This window comes from Contarinia nasturtii, unplaced genomic scaffold (assembly GCF_009176525.2).
Source record: "Contarinia nasturtii isolate CC-2019 unplaced genomic scaffold, AAFC_CNas_1.1 Cnas_scaffold_129, whole genome shotgun sequence".
Lineage (NCBI taxonomy): Eukaryota > Metazoa > Arthropoda > Insecta > Diptera > Cecidomyiidae > Contarinia > Contarinia nasturtii.
The window spans coordinates 2,320,800-2,337,719 of NW_022197486.1; the positions used below are offsets into that span (position 1 = coordinate 2,320,800).

Genomic DNA, 16,920 nt, shown 5'->3' on the forward strand with positions numbered 1-16,920 from the left:
CTGTCCAACCATTGAAAGAACAACTAAAAATTAACTTTACGTTGACTGATTTTTTCAATCGAATTTTTGTCACAAATACACCGTGCACCTTACACCGAAGAAAATGTGCTTGTAAAATGTTTGTCTATGATTGAAAATTGTTTTAAAATGAGATTTTAATTACCGCATTTTAGACGTTTTTTGGCATTCGATGCAGTCTCTAGACGGACAAAAACAGAGAGAATGTCTGCAGTGCTAATTGAGCAAATAACAACTTTTCTTGTATTTTGTTTAGTAAAAAAAAAATGTAATCCACAATTTTCAACATCATTTCCGAATTATAGTTTCATTTTTCTCGGTGTATACGTGGTACACACTGAACATATTCCAAAGACAATATTTAATAAATACTTAGATTAACGGCTATCCCAAAAAACATTTGTTGTGGCAAATTCATCCATTATCGGGCATATGTTGACGGTCAATATTGGGGTCGGATTTTAGTGTAGTTTCAGTCATTTTCAACGTCGCAATGGAAAGAAAAAAGAGAAAAAATAAACTCAGTTACTAAGTATGAATCAGCATCAATATACTATCGGTTCAGTTCAATAAATGATACTCACCTACGGGTTATTTTTTATATACCGAACTGCCCGTACTTCGGTCAAGGCCACAAAACTCAAGCAAAAAAACGTTAGTAACAAAACGTTACAATAATATTATTTAAAAAGAAATCTTAATGCTACATGTAATTAAAACTGGTCGTCATCGGAAACATCGAGAAAATAAACGTAGTCCTCATCGTCACTGGAATCCTCATCGTCAGCTGCTTGATTTTGTACGGCAGCATTTTGATTCTGTGGTCTCAATAGTTGCGGATGAATGTCCAATCCCAACACCGTACAAAGACCTAAAAACAAAATCGTAAACAACAAATTGTTAGCCAAAACATTCTTAAACATTTTTAATTTCAGTGATATTTTTTCACCTTTGTACATGATGTTCTTGGCTGCAACGATATCCCGGTGCCAAACAGTTTTCAATTGAAATGGAGCTCGATCATCTTTCCAAATGCCAGTGTTTAGTTGCCAGTTTTTGAAACATACTTGAAGTTTTGACACTAAACCATCTGAATCCATTGGAATATGATCTGGGTTGGCTGCATTCAATCGATTAACAAAATCAACTGCATATTTACGCAATTGTTGGTACACTCGGTTGCTTTTCATGGTGATAATCACGTTCGGTAAATTCCATTGCGATGACTCATCTTCACTTGGAATACAATGCTGACAAACTTTGTATCGATCGCTTTTGGTTCGTCGATCGAATGGCCGGAAACATTTTGCACAAGTTTGCGATGTATTGTATTCGTCGACCAATCGTACAATACAATTTCTCAACTTCTTGAAACTGTTCAATAGTCGTCGTAATACCGGGCATCGCAATCGCTTTTTAATACCAATTGGTGAGTTTGAAGCTATTTGAGCTGCACCAATAAAAACGAGCGCCGACTTTTTTTTCGTCAGTGATGCCGCGATTTTGTCACTGGCCCGATTCTCTTCGATGTATTTATCAAGACGGAGTCGAATAAACTTTCTTGTTGTGTACACCGCCATAGCTGGTTTCATCATTTTCACATAATAAGCGATGTAACACATCCAATGTGAACGTCCTTTCGGCGATGGAAAAAATGCATAGCGTTTATAGTCGAGCTCCCGTTGTTTTTGCAACAATTCAGTCCATTGATCGGATTTACGCTTGCGTTTGCCATATTTCGCTTTGAAATGGTATTTTGGACCATCAATTGTGATGTTTTCCTGAGATTTACGAACAAAAAATCATAAAAGTAAATAAATGATAAATAAAGAATGAATTTATTGTTTCTTACCTCGTTGCCGGATCGAACGTGTTTGCGAACGGTGGCGTTCCTGGATCGATTCCAAGCACATAATCAAACTCAAAATTATTGTACTTCTCTTTGATGGTGTTGTTATCAAGTTCTGGTGTATTGCGTTCAGGCTTCACGAAACATAACGAAACTGCCACACTATCGGTTGTCACAGCAAAATCGAATTCCTTACCATTTCCAAGTTTCGAAATTTTTGGCATGTCAAATATTAAATTCCAATAGATAGCTGGATTGCTATCGTATTCAGTTTTTTCAATGTTTATTGGCTGACCGCGTTTTCTTTTTGCCAAAAAGAAAAAAAGATGGATATCGATGCGGATATGTTTCATATCGAAATCGTGGACTGGAACTACTAAAAAATTCTTTATTTTTGGCGGGAGTGGAGTGGTCGGCATGACATTGTTGTTCGGATCGCGTCGATATTGGAATCAGCGTTGTTTCAACATTTCATATTTCGCGTGAAAATCGAAAATTTGTCGCTGAATGTTTATAAATATTGTAATGGTTTGGAACCAGCGACCACGAATGAGATTCTGAAAGTGTACATTGATTGGCAATCCAATGCCTGCTGCTTCGTTTAATAGAAGATCGATGTTCGCGTTTCTCTCGACTCTACTTTGGAACATTACGATCTTCGTCGCACGTTTCACATTCAATTCAGTGATGAGGTTTCCTTGTCGATTCAAATTCAGTTCGTAGCGCTTTAGCGTGAAAAATTTCTTGATGCGACTGAATGCCCATACTTTGATGTTATTTTTCACGTTTGTTATGTACTGAGTGATGAGATGATTGAATGCGTTTCCCATGCCCTCGCGAGCTGGCCAATTTTCTGGACGAAGAAAATCAGGACATGCTTGCTCCACAGTTCGTCGAAATGCAAGCAGTAATTTGTGGTAATTTTCTTGTAATACCGAGGTGAAACATTCACCAATTACACTATTCACGTATTTATTGAATTGATCATTCGTGTATTCATCGGATTCACCTTTAAAAAATCGAACATTTTCATCGTCAAAGGCTTTGTTTGCTTTGAACAAAAACAGTAATGACGCCAGAGTCGTAATCATTGTGGCCGAAAGGCACCAGTATGTGACCTGATCGATGAATGGTGCACGATACTCTTCCCGCAGCACTTGATTTAGAGTCATCTTCAACGACGTACTGCGCCCATTCTTGGCTCTCTTTCTTCTCATCGTGACAGATCTATTGTACAAAAATTAAAGAAAAAAATACACCAAATATAGCATACATCACAAACACAATAAGATATAAACACTTCTAATAATAATATCTTTATTCACCGCCAAAACTGGCTGAATCATTTGAGTTTTTACAATTTTTTATACATTTGTTGGTGGGAAAAAGGTATGAATCAGTGATATACCATGGTAAACATCTGATCACCGTCAAAAACCACATCTTTTCAATAATAATCTTACGACCACATACGATATTCTAACGGTCACCCACACGGTCCACCAGCCCGGGTCAGTAGATCGAATGAACACTCAGCCACCATCCCAGGCTGCACCAGCCCGGGTCAGTAGATCGAATGAACACTCAGCCACCATCTCAGGCTGCACGGTAAAGGTAAATAGACCGAATGGGGCCGCCGAATTCGCAGTGGTCACTACGCCCCCCCATGGCCAAATTCTATCACAAATTAAATGAAACAGTAATGAAGAACGCATTATAAAATATCACCTCTTACCTCAACAAAGTGACTCTGTATTCTAAATCGAATGATCAAATTTATTTCCAATGTGACATCAAATATTTTGCCGATCGAAATGTTGTTGGAATATTCACAGTTAATTTTATCAACACTCTGTTATTTCGAAATTAAAACAAAAATGAACACAAAACCAACTGTGAATATATCCATTCCACAGTGAACAGCATTCCAAACACATAAAATCGTTTTTGAAATGACAATAAAACCAATTAAAGTTTTATTGTAAACAAAATCGGTTGGTGCGATAGTTGTTTATACTAACAATACTGTCACACAATGTGGGCACATTTTTAATACATATAAATGAATATCTTTGGATTTGGTTTGATACATATACACCGCGCCAATCGAAAAATGTCAGTTGCATTTTGAAAATTCAAAATATTAATTCCACAAATAAAGAAAATTAAATGCAATAAATGACGTATAAAAGAGTTCTTCTGCAGAGTTTTAAATTAAATTACGCAAATATCTTTCCGCATAAATTGTTTATTTTTTTATTTGAGCGTAAGATTTAGATTTTCAATTTAAAACTTAATGTATTGGGTTGTGTTCACATTATGTTGTCAAATGAAATATTATTGGAAGTGAAAGAAACAAGTGGATCCATTCCATTGGAATTCGTGGAAACTATGCATATAATCTCCGTTCCATTTGACACGAAAATGACCACCAGAATGGGCCAAAACGGATTAACGGCTATATAAACTTATATTTACGACGAATTATTTTAAAAAAAAATCAACAAGCAAGCATAAAACAACGGTCTCAGAATTTTCATAGCAAATGAATTGATAAAAAAAAACAAATGTACAATAGTTACTAATAAATAAACAAAATATAAAAAACCCATCTATATATTGATTGGACAAAGAATGAGATAGAACAAAAACGACTAGAATAGTACGAAATAATAAAGTTATTTAAAGATCATATGGCAGGTTAGACAATTTTTATTCACAGGAATTACAAACAATTTACGATTTAAAATGAAATAAAAGTGAGAACAAAATCTTTATATAGTTAATAGAATGAATAATGTTATCATGTATGAACAAAAGAACAAACCAACAACCACCATGTTAAAACACAGAAAATATCTAAAATTAAATGAAATCCAATCTAATTCTATTGTTTAAATTGTTTACCTTATTCTTCTCTCAATATGAAAACAAATACAAATGAAAGAAAGGAGAATAGCAAAAAATCATTCACGAAACTATTTATGAGAGAAGGAGATCAAAACAAGAAAAGCCCAAATCAAAAACCAAACATATAAAAGATAGTGAATCCAATGAAAACATTTAACATTTAGATACTGTCTCATTATACTTTCGAATATCATTTTAGTGTTAAAACAAAAGCAAACAAAAAAAACTTTAACCTCATTCAACTTATATTCGGCAAAAAACACACTTTAAAACTATTTAAAAAAAAAAGTTTCCTCAACTTCGCACATAAAAAGTAAAAATAAATTTAACTAATAATACAACAACAAGAACAAATAAAACTCAATGAATAAACAGTCGGCGGTATTTTTCGTACCGCTGTTTCTTTGACTTGAAACCAAAAAAAAAATCACCCGAACGTTGTTTGAATTTTCGTTTGCACGAAAAATTTACAAAAAATGAAACGATTTATTTAGCATAGCGATGGAAACAGTAACAGCCGGATTGAAGGTAAATCATTTGAAAAATCTTTCCAGCATGTGAACAAACAGTTGCACACTATGTTTTCTTCTTTCTTTCATTTTTATTAAAGAAAAGTAAGTATTTTTGTCGAAATTACGTAATAATATTTGACTTGATGGCAAGTAGTTTCCTGGGTATAAATCTTAACGCACATACACAAATAAAATAAATGTGATTGTGTCTATTTGCTTGATTCGCATTGAAAAATCTGTGAACTGAAAAAAGTGCTTTTTTATCATTTTCTTTCACATTTTTTTCTCCTTGTTTTTTGTTTTTTATTGTTTATTATTTTTCTTTTTCTTTCTCTGAAATGTCAATTCGGTTGCTAGAATACCTGTTATTTGTGCAAGAAATAGCCTGATCGCATTTTTCACACAAAAAAAATGGTTGCGATGAATGCGTGTGTGTGTGCGTTGCGTGAGTGAGAACGAAATAATAATGAAAAGCGCATATTGATACAAGTTTCAGTATGGCTTAAAATAGATTTAAACGTAATCAATTAGCCAGGAGAGTGTGTCTCAAAACACCTTCATCTCAACAAGAATGGAATAAACAACAGCAACAACGAAAATGAGTCAGTTATGTTGTTTATTTGCCAAGTTTTTGATAAATTTTCATTCTCTACAATGCATTCATCAATTGTTGATCATGACGCATATTTAAATCGTCAATAAGCATCATCATCTGCCCATGCAATCAATGGTGTCATCAATTCCAAATGGAAATCAGAAACCAGTGCCATTCAACCAATGGACAGTGCACGCACACGTGATAAAAAAAAATTTGCGTTATCGTCACAAAATAATAAAAATACATATCATCAACACATAAATTTCAACGAAACGTACATTTTCCTGTACAACATGTGTATGCGTATATGACGATCGCCTAATGTTTTCCATCGTTGTCGTCGTCGTCAAAATGTGAAGCAATAAACAGTCTAGCCACTTGAACATGTTTACTGACCGCACACACTTGTATGCGTATAAAATTTTATTTGAAAATAGAATGACGTCTCTTCACTCGCAAAATATTAAATCCGAAATATGATCGGCAACATGAGATACGACCATTTGAACATAATATTATACTAAAACACATAATATGTGGCGTAGCTCTTTATGTTTTTGTTGTTGTTTGCGTAGGTGTTGCGTGTATGCATACAATGAATGTGTTTGGTTGCGTTGTGTGCCACCAATATTTTACAACCGGATTCGAAACTCGATTAAAATTAAATATTCTTTTTGAATATATCTCTGGTTTAGTGCTCTCGGCACATTTCTCACATACGTTTTTCATTTTCATTTTATCAAAATGACGACGATTTGCCACACGAAATATTATTAATCAAACATGAAAAACTGACGATTCTCTGATATTTGTACAGCGACGCAAATCGATGGCCAAGGCGTGTTGCATTGTGCGGTACCAACGCATGTTCACATCAACCAGCATTTCAACCACAACAGGCACGAGATAAGTCATCAAAGTGAAATGAAAACTGACACACACAACGATGCATATCATTTCAAAACGACGACAATTAAGCAATGAATGCCTTTTCATCTATTTTCACAGCACGATGTGCGATTGATCCCATTTGACGACATGAGTCAAATTTCACAACAAACCTCAAATGACGGCAAATCGTCCATTCAAATTATTTTCTCTTTCTCTTTCTGATTCAATATCTGATAATCAGTAACAAATTCGGTGGCTTTTGTTTTTGAAACCGATTCAAAACATTCGAAATATGAAATACATATAATGACGTAATCGATTTTCCTCTATCGACACAACAATATTTTGAATTACATCAAATCTTATTATTAGAACGGCTTATCGTACCCTTTTAATGCCACATTTGTATAATACATTTCCGGACATATTTTATGGTCGATTAGATCAATATCTCCTATTTGATTAATCAGATTTATATATTAAGCTGATGAGAGGTTCAGCAAGCTATTTGAAAATTGCAAAAAAAACACACAGCTCATTTGTGAGTCGTCCATAGGTGTGATAATTGACGTCATACGTAACAAAGTTCCGAGTGACCCGGTATCAACTACTGTTCAAACTTGACGCAAGTGTTTGTTTGTGTTTGTATGTTAATTTGTTGTTGTTTTTTTTTAAATACGTTTTGTTCGGTGTGTGAGCCAACCGTTGTTTGATATTTTATACAGGATTTCTGATTTAGATGTGCCGGGATGATTCAAGAAACCAATGAACGACAACAGCAACAGTGCAAAATGTAAACGGCATCGATGATCTAAGACAAAAAGAAAAACGAGTCAACAATTTGTCAAGAGAGACAGAGAGAAGGGGAGCGCGCATTCGCGAAAAAAAAACAGTTAAAAAAAGCTTACGTGTGTGTGTGTGTGAGCGCACGACTTAAGCGCTACATTTTTTCGAGTCTCAGCATCGATTGTTTCACATCGACGGAAGTCAGTCATATGAAATTAATCGAACGATAAAGTTATAGAAATATTTTTGTTACCAAAAAAAAAATCTTTTTGTTTTTTCTTTCCTCTTACATCCACGCACCAACCGATTCTTTTTTCAATTCGCCCAGCGAATTTAAATAAAATTTTTAATTCGTTTTATTCTCAATCGGTAGGTATTCAATTTTTTTCCGTCCGTTTTTTTTAAATTTGTTTTCTACCGAAAAAGTGTGTGTATTGTTTTGGTGAAAATAATTTTATTTTTATGACATAGTTTCTTTTTATTAATTTTTACGGCCAATAGCGCTCACTGAATTGTTTCGCGTTTTAGTGATAATGATGTGAATGAAGTTATTTTGCTGTGTTGTTTTGGAAAATTGGTGTATACTGTAATGAAATGTCATTTTGAAAAATTGAGTGATCACGCAAATCCCATTTCTATTTCTATATTTATCAAGAAACTCATAAAAACAAATCTTTTACAAGCGAAACATAAACATTTTGTATCGAAATTGCCGTCAATAAAACGGGGGAAAAAAATCAAGCAAAGCTGAAAAGATCGATAAATTCATTAGACGAAAATGCTCAATCAATGTAGCATATTGCAATGTTGTAACGAATTTAACGGGTGACATCATCTTCGTTATGGAAAAGGGTTGCACAGTTGATAGAGCGCAACGAAATTTCGGTTTGGATTGCTTTGTTGTGGACCAATGAACAGAGAAGAAAATGTCAAACATTAATGTGTAACCAAGAATCATTCGATCGGTTGTAGAATTTATGGTTTATATATTTTTCTGTTGGTTCTTCTCTTAAAGGAGATTTCTTACATGGCGGCAGCTTATTCGAGTCTATTCATAATCGATATCCATTGTATGCGAACCAAAAATAACGGTATTGCATTTTAAATTGTGAGTCCAACAATATTACATGTTAAATTTGCATTCAAATGTATCGATAATCACAATTTATGAATGGAAAAAGTGACCGACCTTGTCTCGTTGCCGAGATTTTATCGAAAAATCTGCAGTGAATTAACCCATTGAAAAGTGGAGAATCAACGTCAAATAAAATGGGCAAAAAAAACGAAAAAAAACGACCGAAAATAATTGATTGAGGTATTTTTGTATGTTTTCTTTGCATACCAAACACACGCACACATATACACGGATGAAAACAGTCTTACAAACGGACAACCAGCGCGATATTTTATCGTTTCGTTTTTCCTCAATCTCTGGTCCAACACATAGAAAATTGCTCAGTGAAATGGACGTTGTTGTAATGCGTCGGATTTATTTTTAAATGAATAAAACAAAAATCCACAACCAAGAGCCATTTCTATTTTTATGCAATATATTTTGATTCGATAGTACACGGTTGATTTTGGTGTCGGTTTTTTCATTCTTTCTCTTTTGCTCTTCCCATTCTGAGTGCGTATGTGTGTGTGTGTGTGTTGTGGGAATAAAAAGAAATATGTGATACAAAAGAATCGAAATGTATGCGAATTAGAGAGGGACAGCAAACGATCGCAAGAATGAGAGATGTGAGCGTGGAATGTGTGTGATTTTCAGCGCGCGCAAGATATTTTCACCGTTTGGGGAAAAATCACGAGCCGAACAGTAAAATTATTTACAAATATTCGGTGTATTATCTTGTCACCCGCTTTTATTATCAGAATGAACGAGAATACTTAATAAAAATAGCACAGCAATTTAAATATTTTGAATTGCCAATTGAAGTATTGGTTAAAGCAGGCGGCAACATTTTAAATTGAGCGCACAATGCGTTCGCTGGCTTTCGAATAAATTATTTTCGCTTTTTTTCTTATACCGCGGATGGTGTGCAGCACGGAATGCGAGTAACAAATGTTCAGGGAGGAGAACAGCGGGAAAATGGTGTGAATAATGATGAGTTCGTCACTCAAATATTGCACTTGATAATGTCGAAAAATATTGAGCAACATTAATTTTATTTGGGTGAAAGACAAGAGAGTAACACCCGATCATATAAATCATGCGACAACACGGACGTACCCGAATGAGAAAGAAACAACACACATTTTCTTTGACTTACAAAAGCTCATCAGCGGTTAATGTTCGTTATTTTAATGTGAAACATTTGAAATAAGATGAATATGCTTTTCGTAATATGCTGTCATTTATTATGGGATTCTAATCCTCGAATGTTTACATTTCATCATCTCATTTAAAATGATTCGGTGTGTGTTGTGTGTTTGTGTTGGATTTTTTCATTTGATTATATATTTTTTTCATCGAAAGACATTGTTGGCAGGAACAACTCATACATCATCTTTCGCATTCAATTAAGTGAGCTGAGGCGATTTTTAATACTCATTTCCACTTGGCTCTCCTTAATTCGAAAGTTATTTATAGCGTTGTTTTTCTTTCTCTCATCTCTCTTTTTAACTCGTTTTCACTTTAATATCACAGGCAGAAATAAAATAAAAATGTCACGACCTGCAACAAGAGGGGCTCGCAGAACTCGCATTTATGACAGCAACTATAATGCAAGTCAAAATTATTATAAACCAACACTTGACAACTTAGATCGTAAACTTTACGGAAGGTAAACATATCATCTTTTTTTCGATTTTTTTATTCTTCGATTGATATTTCATTTAAAATTGTGACCAAAATGAAAAAAAAAATGTTGATGGTTTTCGTTTGATTTTCAGACCATTGACAACAGATCGCTTTGATTCACCAAAACCAACATTTTTTACTCCAACACGCGAAGCAAGAACTCCATTCGATGATCAATCATTGAACGATGCAAGACGCCGTGCTGACCGAGTCATTCAAGAAGATTCATTCTTTGATGTTCGCGGTGCTCGTGTACCAAAAAGCTCCATCGGTGAAACAATCCGAGAATTTGATGATGAGGTACGTCATAATCATGACCTTTTCACGACTTGAACAATTTTTGTTTTTTGTTTCGATTTAATTTTTGAAAATAATTTCATTTGCAGTTCAAAACAACGATAAACAAAATTCGCTCGAATAAAGCAAAAGTTGCAAATTTCGCCGATGATCTGGATTTTGAAGATACGGTTGATTCGTTCAAGCGTCGTGGCCGTGCGGCCGTTGCTGACTTTGATGCTGCTGTAGACGACAGCTATGGCAAAACAGCCAGTTCGATAAAGAAGAGTTCATACAAAGTATGCATTTCATAATGTTTCGGATACAGATGAACCGAACTCTGGACTCTGTGAACTCTGTCGCTTGCTTATTCGCTTACTCACTCTCACTCATTCACTCATTCTTTTTCAATCATGATGACATTAAAACGTTTCGCGAGACTTCATATTTATGTGTATTATTCTGCATGTATCTTAAAAAAATGATTATCATCATATAATTGAGTTCAATTCATAATTAGAATTATACGATTTGATGAAAACACACAAAAAAAAACCATCTCTTGTTATTCTTTTTATGAAATGTGTAAAACCTATGTACCACAAAAATATGAAATCTCATTTTTCTATAGGCTTCAAAATAACAACTATTTCATTTGTCACACTGCTTGCCTGCTTCTACGCTCGTTCTGCTTTTACGTTTTTTTTTCTCTTCTCACTTCTTTTTCTGAATCTCAATTAAAACCAAAACAAAACCTTTTAATTTAGTTGTCTAGTCGCCGAGAGGAGGAAGTAGCCGAACCGGTTGCTGTTACAAAATGGTCGGCTGTATCATCGATAACTGATGATTCTGGTGCATCGGCACGTGCCAAAGCAACCAAAGCTCGGCTAGACGATTTGGAATCGGAGATGTTTGATCGATCGGAAAAACAGGCCGCCCGCGAAAAGCGATCACAAGCATTACGAAAGTTTATTGCCGATATTGATAGTGATTTAGCGGATTAATTTCACCCCCGCAACAATAAAAAAAAACAACAGCAAATAAACAAACCACATCATCAATCTAACCACATATCGTCAATTTTGACGCCATCAAATGCATTGGCGCACATACTAGAATAACATATATTGACAACAGCAATGCCAAACAAATGGAAGAATTCTTTCAAAAAATATCACGTTTTTCACTCTGTTTATTCAAACCTGACATCAAACAATTTTTAAGCTCTTTTTTGTTTCGTATTTATTTATATACGTTTTTTTCTACTAGTGTTAAGTAAATAAAAACCAACAAAAAAACAACTAATTTTTTGTGTCTTTGTATGTGTTTTATGTAATGCGTTTGTGTGTGTGTGTGTTGGGATAGAAACAGCGCGGCCATATGAGGTAAGGATCACGTAACATTTATGACTTTGATATAGAGTGTAAAAATGCAATTATGCTAACGATTTTAATAACAAACGGCTATTTGTTTGTGAAAAATTACTCAATGTGGTTTTTCTGCGTTAAGCTCCAATCCACTCGAATTAACTATGGAAATGTGAAAAAGCTTTCGCTTTACGGTTCAATTTCATTTGGCATTTAACCTAAAACAGACGATTTGTCAATGACATGAAAAAAATGGGAAAAAACCGACCTCACAAAAATGATACAAATCAAAAGAGCACACGAAAAAACGACTAATTGTATACATATAATTAATTAAAACTCTTCCATTGATATCAAATTCACGTTTTTTTACCCGTGAACTATCCAAAGTGAATACGATAATAGAAAAGCGATTGTGTTGTTATGCGACCGATACAAAATTGGAACTCACTGAATGAGTACATAATGGATATATGTGAGCGTGTGTGTGTGTATGCGCGCCGTTCACAGTGCCGAGTAATTAAATTTCAAATATTTTCTACTAATTTATTTTGATATAATTATCGTAAATGCAGCAATTTGATTCGTTGCCAATGTTTAGCTTTATCGAATTCAATACAGGTGAAAAATTGAAATGACACTTTTTTAATTAAATTTCAATGCAAAAAAAAAATGAGAGAACTGCCTCATGAATGGTATTTGTATGTGTGGTCAAACAAAAGGCATTTGTGCAAATAAACGAAGCTTTTTAATGAAAAAAAATATACACACACAAATACTCGGTAACACTTTCCAATTTCTGCCATTTTTGGACACAATTTTTTTGTTCGGCCTCGTTAAAAAAACATTGAATTTGTATTCAATTGATAAATAAATTAATAAACTAGTTTTTTATGTATTCAATTAAAAAACAAGTAGCCTTTGGCATTGTAATCACACGGTATTCATCCTACCGAAAATAAACTCATTTTTCGATCGCACCATAGTGCACCGATTGCATATTTAAAAAAAAAATCAATAAAATTAAACACTTACTTATACCTTTTGATGAGCAAATCATCATTCAACAGAACCAATTCAGCATTTGGCGATTTGCTGGTTTCACAGCTTTATTCATTACTCAAAACAAAACAAAAATAACAAGAAAAAACAATTTCGATTCTTTTTCTATTTTTTTTGTATTTATTTGAATATTTTTGTGTTAATCTGTTATCCATTGTTATTATTCGAATAATTATATTGACTTCATTTGTAGCGCTTTTTTCACTATCTCTATTATATCAATTACCTTTCGATTTTGATCATGTGTATCGTTTGCATCACTATTTCATAACTCGATATCTGTGTCTCTCTGTGCTTGTCTGCGTGTGTGATTTCATTTTGTTTTTTTTTCTTCTGGTCAGTATTAATTTGTTTTCTCGCTCTCTCACTTTTTCCGCTTTTTTATCTGATATTATTCAATTCGTTTTATGGTTTTGTGTGTTTGTTTTAGCCATTTCAAAGTTTAATCATTTCATGCGCCTTTTTGTCGAGTTTTTAATTTGGTTTTGGTGAAATGATTTTTAGGCTGGCAGACGTAAGGGAGGCTTAGTTTTGTTTTTTTAAAGCTATCAACAGTAACTTTGTTAAATCCCATTTTATTTTGTTTGTGTTTGAGATAGAGAGAGCGAGAGTTTGTAAAATATTTAATTTGATCGCATTTATTGTTTTTTATTTCATTTTCCATTTTATTTCATTTATATGAAAGAGTATTTTTGGGCAGTTCACAGTCAGTGTATGTTTGTCTGATTCTTTTTTTATTGCGTCACTAATGTCGTTTGGTCACACAAGTGTCTGAACATGACACTTTTATGAAATGTTATGTGCTTTGACTGTAGTCAATTATTTAATTTGATTCAAGGAACGGTGATAGGTAGGCAAAACTCATATGCTCGGCCGAAAGACCAATATTTTTCTGCATGCAATATATGAAGTACTCAATGGAGTAGTTTATTAAAAATCATCAATTTTTGAGACTGAATTGCTTGTGCATTGCTTGTGAAGCGTGTCACAATGCTTATCGGAAAATTGCGCGGACTTATTACTTCAATTATCGTTTTGTAATTGATTTTTTTCATTTCTAAATCTGTGTTTATTTTCATAGATAACAAATTACGAATTGCTATTGCGTTTCAGTTGCACCATTTATAGATATATTCATCAAAACAAAAAAAAAGTAAATTATTCAATACATATATATATTCACCGTCTTATTATATTTTTTTTGCCATGTAGTTTTTCTATCATCATCATAAACCATTCTAAGTGTGTAATTGTGTGTGTGTGTGTCATCAATAAAAAATATCATTATTTTCAATAATTTTGTTTCTGTTATTCTGATAAACTGAACCAAATACAGATACATACGAATTTTAAGATCGCCTTATACAAATTTATGTGTAGGTACGTTTAATTAGCCTTTTATACATTTATAAATATAATATCTTACTATTTCTTATGTCACATAATATCTTTTGTGTGTTTCGTCTTTTTTGAATATTTTTTTTATTATTTTTTTTTTGTAAATGTTTATTTTTGACAACTAGTCAGTACTGGATTTCATTTCACTTAAGTTCAGTGAATTGTGGGGTTTGTTTTGCTTCCATGCAAAATTACCTTTACATCAGGTGGTTTCATTCAGGGAATTAAATCTCTTAATTTTCTATCAATACGCATTTAAATTCTAAGTTTTTAAAAAAAATTCAACAACAAAAAGGAAATTGCTTTAATGGTTTTTGGTTTTTTTTTTCGCAGTAAAAATTGGTGTATTTCTACATTGAAATGTTTACGTTTAAGTTCAACCTCTACATAGTATTGCGCGCCACACACTCATATTGATGGCGTGATTCAAGAGGTCTTCTTGAAGAGGTCAAAGTGTGCGCATTTTGTGTAAAAAATATGTATGTATTGAATGTCTCTTAACAGCGATGTCATATACTGTATTATAAAAGTGATGTGTAGTCAGAAAAGGTTTTTGTTTTGTTTTGTTTTGTTTTTTTGAAGAAAGGTTTAACATGAGGCGGCTTGTTTCATGCCTTGTAGCAACAACGTCAAAGTCTCAATGCTCTTTGGATTGAGGATTCAAGTCTCAATGGGTCAGTGAGACTTTAAGCCTTAAGCTATTTTATATGTCGATCCATAAAATTATGCTAATGTGCTGTGTTAAACTCCACTTTTCGAGTGTTGTTCAGTTGTGTGTGTTCGGTTTGAAGAAATATATTTTTGGTTTTGACTTGTTTTTTTTTTGATCTGTGTTGTGGAAATATTACATGAAAATATGACATGCTATTGTTTTTTTTATCTGTTTCGCAATAGGAGCGATACAATTGCCGCGTACGCCATCGATAAATGTGTAATTTAACAATAAATATTTTTTATTCGACCAAATAATTCTGAATTTTCTCTTTTACTTACTCAATCTTCCTGCACGCAAAATGGGAACACTCACTCACATTGGATTTTCATAAAATGTATTTATCTGCTTTAATTAGTTGAAAGTTTGGTGTGTGTGTGTTCGTGCGAAAGAGTGAAAGAGAGTGGGAGAGAATGAATCGGTAAACTTAGTTATGGTGTTTATTTGTCGCCTAGTTAGTGCAAATGGTGGGAAAATTCGCACATTTTTTTTTTAAATTCAATACTCGACAATTTTGCATATGCATGGCATAAATGTAATGTGTATATATTTTCTTGGTATGGCGCGTATTAGTTAATCATTTCAATCATATAGTTACAAATCTACATTTCTAAAGCCATTTAAATGTTCTGTTTAAAAGTTTGCTCAAGTGTAAATGCTTATAGTTGCACTCTCTAATTGTCTTCTTCGCTATGCTGTTCGCCTCAATTTTGAAATGACTTCGAAATTCAACACATGCGCGCATCTTGTGCCGTTCAATTTAATGGCATTCTGTGGAATCTGTATAATACACTTTTGTAATGAATTTACGATGCTTTGTCTCTCTCTCTTTCAATGTGTTTCCGAGTGCTTTCACTCCATCTAAAATTTATTGTGTTAAAATTCAAATTACTAATAGTTTATGATTACAAATTACGTTTCTAATACTTACAAATAAAATGCATCATCTTTAGGATTTATGTGTTTTTGTGGTTGGATTTTTCATTTTATTTTTAATAATTTCACATCAAACATTGCATTTTACTATATTTTTTGATAGTTTTGCTTTCGTTCAATTCATTTTCAATGTGCCTACATTCGTTTTTTCGGGTTCTACAATTAGTAGGATGGGGTTTTCTATCTCATTGTTTTAAATCGAATTAAATGTTTGCTTCCTATTCGGCATATCGTTTGAAGAGTTTTGTTTGTTTTTTGGCTTGGACATTTTATTGAAGCTCAAACTGAACATTTATAAATCTTCTTCGCTCTTCCGCACTGACATTTTTATGAAAGCAAAAAACTTGTTAGACTTCAACAATTAGAAAGTTTTAAACGAGATGCGGTTGGAAATTGAATCGATTGAATGAACTAAATGGCTTGTTTCGGATGGTTCAATTCCGATTCAACACGGATATGTATATCAATTTCATTAGAAAGGGTTCTTGTTGCTTCGCCCATGCAATTCGACATTGTGCCTAACCGCCCATTTTTTTCTTGTTGTTGCAGCAAACATGCAATCATATTTGCCTACTGTGTAGGCCCTTCACCGATGAGGACGGGTGAATATTATTCACTGAATTATAAATCGATTGTTTCTTTGTGCATAATTATTCATACATAAAACTTAAATATTTTGTTGTTTTACAAACAATGAAAAAATGATTTTTTCTCTATACACATAACATTTTCCACATTTTTCCGTTTTTCTTTTCTTTTTTTTTTTTGGAATTCAGCTGCTGGTAGAAATAGTTGCTAATCTGAT

The 16,920-nt window shown here is 33.4% G+C and overlaps 3 protein-coding genes across 3 annotated transcripts; 1 reads left to right on the forward strand and 2 right to left on the reverse strand.

Annotated features, from left to right (window-relative positions):
* Positions 1 to 699: 699 nt before the first annotated feature.
* On the reverse strand, positions 700 to 2,156 carry LOC116341441. Its single transcript, XM_031768550.1, has 3 exons — positions 1,871 to 2,156; positions 968 to 1,799; positions 700 to 889 (listed from the first exon to the last, which is right to left on the reverse strand). Exons 2-3 carry the CDS (start codon positions 1,638 to 1,640, stop codon positions 732 to 734), a joined length of 831 nt encoding a protein of 276 aa, XP_031624410.1. The 5' UTR covers positions 1,641 to 1,799; positions 1,871 to 2,156; the 3' UTR covers positions 700 to 731.
* A 38-nt stretch (positions 2,157 to 2,194) lies between these two features.
* Positions 2,195 to 3,720, reverse strand: LOC116341450. Its single transcript, XM_031768563.1, has 2 exons — positions 3,603 to 3,720; positions 2,195 to 3,094 (listed from the first exon to the last, which is right to left on the reverse strand). Exon 2 carries the CDS (start codon positions 3,082 to 3,084, stop codon positions 2,320 to 2,322), a length of 765 nt encoding a protein of 254 aa, XP_031624423.1. The 5' UTR covers positions 3,085 to 3,094; positions 3,603 to 3,720; the 3' UTR covers positions 2,195 to 2,319.
* Positions 3,721 to 7,745: 4,025 nt separating this feature from the next.
* LOC116347587 lies at positions 7,746 to 11,763 on the forward strand. Its single transcript, XM_031778246.1, has 5 exons — positions 7,746 to 7,933; positions 10,212 to 10,347; positions 10,457 to 10,664; positions 10,751 to 10,939; positions 11,408 to 11,763. Exons 2-5 carry the CDS (start codon positions 10,229 to 10,231, stop codon positions 11,642 to 11,644), a joined length of 753 nt encoding a protein of 250 aa, XP_031634106.1. The 5' UTR covers positions 7,746 to 7,933; positions 10,212 to 10,228; the 3' UTR covers positions 11,645 to 11,763.
* The last annotated feature ends 5,157 nt before the right edge of the window (positions 11,764 to 16,920 follow it).

What these genes read in the sequence shown, in the direction of transcription:
- LOC116341441 (XM_031768550.1), bottom strand. Translation starts at nt 1,640, where the DNA reads ATGTGTTACATCGCTTATTATGTGAAAATGATGAAACCAGCTATGGCG. An exon ending in CAAGAACATCATGTACAAAG is followed by an intron (nt 890 to 967) that starts GTGAAAAAATAT and finishes TTTTGTTTTTAG; the next exon opens with GTCTTTGTACGGTGTTGGGA.
- LOC116341450 (XM_031768563.1), bottom strand. Translation starts at nt 3,084, where the DNA reads ATGAGAAGAAAGAGAGCCAAGAATGGGCGCAGTACGTCGTTGAAGATG.
- LOC116347587 (XM_031778246.1), top strand. Translation starts at nt 10,229, where the DNA reads ATGTCACGACCTGCAACAAGAGGGGCTCGCAGAACTCGCATTTATGAC. An exon ending in GATCGTAAACTTTACGGAAG is followed by an intron (nt 10,348 to 10,456) that starts GTAAACATATCA and finishes TTTGATTTTCAG; the next exon opens with ACCATTGACAACAGATCGCT. An exon ending in TAAAGAAGAGTTCATACAAA is followed by an intron (nt 10,940 to 11,407) that starts GTATGCATTTCA and finishes CTTTTAATTTAG; the next exon opens with TTGTCTAGTCGCCGAGAGGA.